Genomic DNA, 7,259 nt, shown 5'->3' with positions numbered 1-7,259 from the left:
TTTTAAAAAGGTACCAATTTTAGCTGTGGTAATAATTATTTTATTTGAATTGTTTTTTAGAGCTGTGGATCTTAGCTTTGCTGGTCCCTTCCAACTCTACAATTCTGTGATTCACCTACAGACTCAGTGCTGGATTTACGTATAAGCTAAACAAGCTATAGCTTAGGGCCCCACTCTCTTACGTTCCAGAGAAGTAGCCCCCCAAAAATGTAAAGGGGGGAAAACTTTATGTACACTTCCAAAATATAAGATAAAAAACAAATAAAATAAAACCTACACAAGAGTGTTGTGTGGGCTCCTATTGTAGCACCTTCTGCTTGTGGTTAACGCTTAGCTGGAATGAAATATTCAACGCAGCAATAGAGAAATTAAAATAATAATTTATTTGTCAGACAAATAAATGAGAGGCTCAGTGGTATATGGTTACCAAGCTCTGGCCTGGCCTCCTGCCATCCTGGCCAGCACTTATATTTCCTTAATCCAGCCCCCTTTGCTCCTCCTGTGGCTGCCTCTGTCCAATCAGCCTGGTTGAATATTCCTATTGGCTGTTTGCTAGAACCAATCACAAAAGATACACCCACTTCCTCCTGTCCTTATAAGGGAGACAAAGAGCTATATATAAATGACAAATAAGTAATAATATATCTTACATGGAATCTTAATTACCAGCTCACCTCTTGCCCTCCTTGCCCTATTGCCTTCTAAAACAAATGGTTAATCTTACATTTTTATCTTCAAGGATCTTGAGTTAATCATCATTGAAAGATCTCCTTCATTTGAGGGTCTTTTAAACAAATGCCTGACAACTATATATCAAGAGTGTTTGATGGCGTCTCCTGTCTGGCAGGAGGCTGGGCTCATTTGCCCCTCTGGTCTCCTATTGCAATATGACTCTATGAAATAAGAATCTAGCATTTCTTAAATCCTTTGCATAATTACATTTAAGCCAAAATATTTAAGCTAATATATTTCATACATTATCATAGGTAGCCTCTTAAAAGAATAAAGCTTCTCAAAGTAAAAAGGAAGGAACTCAGTAAAAAACAGCTTTTAAAAAGAAGCCTCTTCAGTTTACACCCCCCCTTTCACCCTCCTTTCCAGCCTCAAAATAAAATAGAAAGAAGCTTCTTCTCCAGCCAAGCCAGTTGCCTTTTTTTCACTGCTCTTGGCCTTAGAAAATACAGCTCAAGGTTTAACGAGAGGCCCATGGTATCATTTTACTATTTGCCCATTCCTAATTGTGTTTTGCAATCTGCAAGGTCAGTTGTCTGTAATTCCTTTTTTTTTAATGACTTTGAGAATTGTTTTTTCTGCTATAAATCAGGGGGCCCCCTTGTCTTAGGAGGATAAACATTGCCAAGGTTTTCTCTGCCTGGCATGAAACATTTGAAAATCTTTTTAAGCTCATTTTTAAATACAAGCCTTGATAAAATGTAGAAGCTGTGATAAAAAATGCAGGCTTATGATTAGATTCCTCATTATGATGTAAGTAATGGGCCTCCAATCATTTTAAGTTAGAAATTAATAATTATTTCACTGTTAATATACCGGTACTACTTCTTAATTGTATTTCAATTCAACAATTACTTGGATAAAATACATATTTTGTTACGTGCAAATGGCTTTAGATACCAATTAGGTTCATAAATTACCATATAGTATATATTCGACACAAAAAAGCAGCGACAATTTGTTGTTGACAAAGGGCAGCGGGACATATAAAGGGCTCCATTACCTTCAGTAGCTTAAGGTCTCATCAAACCTAAATCCGGCCCTGCCTACAGTTTGCCTCCATCGATCGCTTCGAGGGCTCTTGAAGCTTGTAAATCTCTCTAAATATATACGGAAGGCGACACTTTCTATTTAGCCTCCCACCCTCCCAGTCTTGACTCTCTCTTTTACACAGGCTGCGTTCCAGAGAAGTAGCCCACCCCCGCCGCTATGAGAAACTGTCGCTGCATCATGCCTTCAACTTGAACTCCCCGCTCTCTGCGTACACACGTGCAGAGCAGGGAAGCCGAAGACGTAAACAGCGGAACCGAAAGGCCATGCAAGCGGCGGCCGGCCCTCCGTGACGTTTGCCCGTCGGCTGAGCCAAATCAACAACAGCGCCAGCCGCAAAGGAAAGCGAAGGGAAAATTATTGATTTTTTTCCAGCTCCGCCCAGTCTCCTCCCCGGAAATAACTTGCGCTGAAGAAGAGGGGCCTGGGAAAAAGGAAGCTTCTTTGCGGCAGCGGCTTTTGTACTGGAGGAGCTAAGATGGCGTCGGCCATAAAGGAGAACGGGATTCCTCTGAGTGCGGTGAGAGCGGGCGGGGAGGCGGCGGCGGCTTTTTCCGCAGGGTGCCGCGACAGGTTGCGTTTATGGGGCTTGCGAGGCAGAGGCGAGGTTTGGGGCGTCGTCCCGTAGGCGCTTTACCCGCCGCGGGTGGAGATGTTCGAGTTCTTGCCTTTCGCGCTCTCGGGGCGCCCGGTTGCAAATCCTCTCTGGGAAGTTAAATGTGCGGTTTTTCTGGGCTGCGGGAGCCTCCTCCTCCCCCTCCCCCCCCCGGTTTCTGTCCCTTTTGCTCTCTCAGCAGCGCGGAGCTGAAGGGCTCCGAGGCTTCTCTTTAGGGAAACCCTTTTCTGCCCTTCCAAGTTGCCTCTTGTGCAAAACATTGTGCAAAATAACATAAAATAAAATAAGAGGCTAATGGGCTAATCCCATCCTTGCGGGAGAGGCAAATTCTCTTTCCCGTGCATCTCCCTAAAGGCGGAGGAGTTTGGCTCTCTTATCTAGATTTAGCGATCTTTTTGCAATGCTGCAGGCTCCTGACACCTCTGAAATGTCGCCACGCGCGTCGTAAATACTGCCTGCTCCTTTTGTGCCCTCGTGGGGGCGAGGTTCTGCGTGAGAAGGGGGGCGCACACAATACGGTGCTCGTATTGGAAGGAAGCGCGGGAGGGGTGAAACTGCCATAATTTTTAGCTTTCGCTTTCCAGCAATTCGAGGGGAGGAGTCAGCAGAGGCAGGATTTGAGTAGTGTTGCTTTTGCCTGACAAATAGCAATAATGTATGCTCTGGCTGTGGTGAAGATACCCAGGTCTAGTGAGCACAGCAACTCGTCTCGGTAGACACATTGTGTGCATCTTGATAGGAATGCTATTTCACAGAACAAGGGTGGCCACATAAAATCTCTGTACTGAGTTATTGTGGAGTGGGTTTCTGAGATATTTGGAACTTGCAGGAGAAACGCTCTCACAAACCACAGCAATCTACTGGGTATTTAAGGGGTAAGGTGGTCTTTCAAATAACTTGGTCCTGAGCTGTTTGGGGCCTTATATGTTTGTACCAGCACACTGAACTGGTCCCAGTAGCAGGTGTTCCTTGCTGGCAGGTCCTAGTTAGTCTGTCTGTAGTTAGTGTTCCTTGCTGGCAGGTCCTAGTTAGTCTGTCTATAGCAGGCTTCCTCAACCTCGGCCCTCCAGATGTTTTGAGACTACAATTCCCATCATCCCTGACCACTGGTCCTACTAGCTAGGGATCATGGGAGTTGTAGGTCAAAAAATCTGGTGGACCGAGGTTGAGGAAGCCTGATCTATAGTTTGGACTACCAAGTCATAGAGCAGGGGTCAGCAAACTTTTTCAGCAGGGGGCCGGTCCACTGTCCCTCAGACCTTGTGGGGGGCTGGACTATATTTTTTTGGGGGGTGGGAAATGAACAAATTCCTATGCCCCACAAATAACCCAGAGATTCATTTTAAATAAAAGCACACATTCTATTCATGTAAAAACACCAGGCAGGCCCCACAAATAACCCAGAGATGCATTTTAAATAAAATGACACATTCTACTCATGTAAAAACAAGCTGATCCCCGGATCGTCTGCGGGCTGGATTTAGAAGGCGATTGGGCTGGATCCGGCCCTCGGGCCTTAGTTTGCCTACCCATGTCCTAGAGTTTCAGGAGAATTTTCAAAGGTAGCTGTATATCTAGTGCATTTCAATATCTATCTGGAGGCTACTGTGAATAACTCTAAGCAAAAGTAAAGCTATGTAAGTGGTACCAAAGTTATGGCCACACTGTTTCTGTCTGCAAGGGACCATAACTGGTATATAAGCTTCAACTGATGAAATACACTGTGTGCCATAGACACCATGTGATTTTTTCCTCAGTTGTAGGATTTTTTTGTGAGACAGTTTAAAACATGCCCTCAGCACCTTTCCGCAGGGATCTGTTTCTGGAGCTACCTTTCAATTACTAGGCAGTGATCTAAGCAAGTTAAAATCACTGGTAAATTTTTATTAAGTTACAGCTATACACACGAAAATATGGCAACAGCTAGAAAGATATTGGCTCTTATGCATAATTTCTTAGTTTGCCAGAATGGGTGGTTTTCAGCTTTTCAGGACCCTGGGCAACAGCAGGAGAGGTGCAGCAGCTGGGACTCCAGTGTAGGAAAACTTCTGTCCTTTCTCCCTGCTTTCCATTTGCTGCTCATCTCCTTGCAAGAGATGAGTTGCCACTTCATCCCTGGAAAATGCACTTGCCCCTGGCCTTGAGTCAAGGCATCTGAGTGGAGGGAGATAAAATTCCTGGGTTGGCATGGCTGACCTCTGGGCTAGGGAGAGGGGTGAGAGTGTTTCAGTTTAATTTTTATCTGTGGATGAGTGGGTGGGAGTATTGCTTTGGCTGTAGCAGCCAGGAGTGACTTAAGTCTACTGCGTGCCTAGTTGTGAGGCATCTGATCAAGGCCTGTATTTTAAAATGAGCTTAAAGATATATTTGCAAATGTTTGTATGTTTCATGCCAGGCAGAAACCAGCTGGCTAAGTACTTTGGCAGTTGTTTATCTTCCTGCTCTCCTGAACAAGGACCCCCCCTGATTTATAGCAGTAGCAGGAGACAAGTTTCTCAAAGTTGTAAAAGGGAATTACAGGCTGGGAGCAAATGTTACACTGACCCTACATAATGCAGAATACAATCAAGCTGCAAAAACACTAATCAAGAGTTGGTAAATAGTAAGATTTATTGTTTAACAGAAAATAATACCATGTGCCTCTCATCAGACTCTAGCCATATTTTCCTAAGGTTTAAGGTATACTGAGAGAGTTAAAGGGCAGTAAATATTGGGAAGAGCTAATGGGAAAAGCAGCTGGCTGGGAAAGGCGAGTGTAAACTGAAGAGGCTTCTTTTTTTTTTATAATAATTTTTATTAAGGTTTTCCAAATTAAAACAAATCAAAACAAATTAAATCCAATCTATAAACTTTTTGCCAATAACTAGGACTTCCCCTCCCTACCCCCTCTTGTGTTCCAAATCTTCCAAATAAGCAATTAAATTCAACAAGTTCTTATCCCCAAATTACACTCACCATCAATAACCCAATTTATCCAAATTCCCATCCCCTAAGATCGATCTATACCCTTCCACGAGTTTCCCCCTTTCAAACATAGTACAGATGGAAATAAGATAAATATGAATAATAATTTTACAGCCTTTGGATTCCAATTTTCCCTCCCCTCTTCCCCCTTTGCGTTTCACCTATCCCTCCACTTCTAATATCTTCCTGGAGTTCCCACATTAAACTATGTCCCTCAGGTTCTTTGCCAGTCTTTGATTACGGATGTCCAATCGTAGAAGGAGTCTATCAAAAAAGGGCCCATTTCTTCTATCCAGGTTTTTATATCCAGGAGTAAAAACTCCAATTTTGTATCCATAAGCTTGTCAAACCTGAATATCCCAAATGTTCCCCCAGTTCTGTCCAGTTCTTGTTATTTCCTTGTTCTTGTCAATCATTCTCCTCCTTTTTATTTCTCTGTTCTCCCACAGAAATGTTCTTTTTCCAAAAGTTTCTAGTGTCTCTGCAGAGGCTTGTTATTCCTGGAGCAAAGCATTGCATCATGTTCCTTTCATTTTCCAACAAATAGTTCCATTGTTTCCTGTAGTGTGTAGACCTCTGTAGACAAAATAATGTTCCATTCCTGCAGTTTCCCAGGAGATTAAAAGTTCCATTCAACTGTTCAAGTTTCCTGTGAAAAACACATGCAATATCCCTCGGCTCCTCTAGGTGCATTGCAGTAACAAAGTTCCCTTCCAGAATCACATCCACCAGACCAAGTAGCTTGTTGACCGATATTTAAAACAGTTTATATTCAATTTATAACAAATATAACCGGCAAAGTCCTCATAACAAAATCTCTATTTTAATCTTCCTTTTTGACAGCTCTTTGACAGCTGTCAAAACCTCCATCGCTTTTCTCCAGGCAGTTTCACGAATCGCTCCAGGGATTCCGGGGGGGGGGGGGGGTTGCTTTTTTTAAAAAAACAATTCCACTTTTCTCCTCCAGCTCAATCTTATAATTTTCCCTCGCGAAGTTGCTGATTCGGCAAGATAAGGTTACACTCGATCTTAGTTGTCCAGTCCTTTGTTTTGGCTCTTCTACAATTTAGGGGTGGGCTGACTTCCTTTTTTCCGCCTCCCCCGTTCGCTCCGAATTTTAAAAATTTATCCCCTTTTTTTTAGTCCATATTCCAATTACTCACGGGTTCTTCTTTAGAGCTGAATTTTCAATAGAAGAAGTCAGCGCTCTCCGCCGGATGGCATGCGGCTGCGCTCGGCAGGGATAGCAGAGAACTCAAAGCACCACGCTTCTCCCCGGCACCCGATCCGTAGCCTTTAAAAAGGCTCCTTCACGAGTCGGGAGAGCGCTAACGGTGCCAGCCGAGTCTCCATGTCCACGGCCTCCTCTGGCCGTGGTTTTTAAGGGTCCCCGCATCGCCGGTGCGGTAGGACCCAGCCTGAAGAGGCTTCTTTTGAAGCTGTTTTTTTACTGAGTTCTTTTTACTTTGCAAAGGACTTTTCTTCTAAAAAGCTATCTATGTTATGTATGAGATTTGTTGGCTTAATGTAATTAGGCAAAGGATTTAGAAAGTAAAAAAATGTTAGATTCTTATGTTAGATTCTTATTTCATTGATGGTGTGTGAGAATGTGAACCCAAGATCTCTGTTTCAATAGAATTTAATACCACGAGCCATTTGTTTTGGAATGCAGGGGCAAAAGGTGATCTGGTAATTAAGATGCCTTGTCGAGGCAAATGTAAGATATATGGCTACTTGTTTGCCATTTACGGATAGAAGGAAATATAGCTCTTTGTCTCCCATAAAAGGTAATAGGAAATGGGTGTATTTTTATGATTGGTTCTAGCAAACAGCCAATAGGAATTTCAACCAGGCTGATTGGACAGAGGCAGCCAAATGAGGAGCAAGGGGGCTGGGC

General features: G+C 43.3%; 1 protein-coding gene across 2 annotated transcripts in view; it reads left to right on the top strand.

The window, feature by feature from the left end:
• The first annotated feature begins 1,933 nt into the window (after window positions 1–1,933).
• Window positions 1,934–7,259, top strand: part of MORC3 (MORC family CW-type zinc finger 3) — a 29,277-nt gene continuing 23,951 nt past the window's right edge. For both annotated transcript variants that reach the window (XM_083735083.1, XM_083735084.1), the window contains exon 1: window positions 1,934–2,302. In XM_083735083.1, coding sequence (XP_083591209.1) covers window positions 2,261–2,302 — 42 coding nt within the window. In that variant the 5' untranslated portion in view covers window positions 1,934–2,260. The remainder of the gene's footprint in view (window positions 2,303–7,259) is intronic.

This window comes from Podarcis gaigeae, assembly GCF_964106915.1.
Source record: "Podarcis gaigeae genome assembly, chromosome: 4".
NCBI classification, from domain to species: domain Eukaryota; kingdom Metazoa; phylum Chordata; class Lepidosauria; order Squamata; family Lacertidae; genus Podarcis; species Podarcis gaigeae.
Note: the sequence above shows the minus strand (reverse complement) of the source record. Positions and strands in the feature narration are given on the sequence as shown.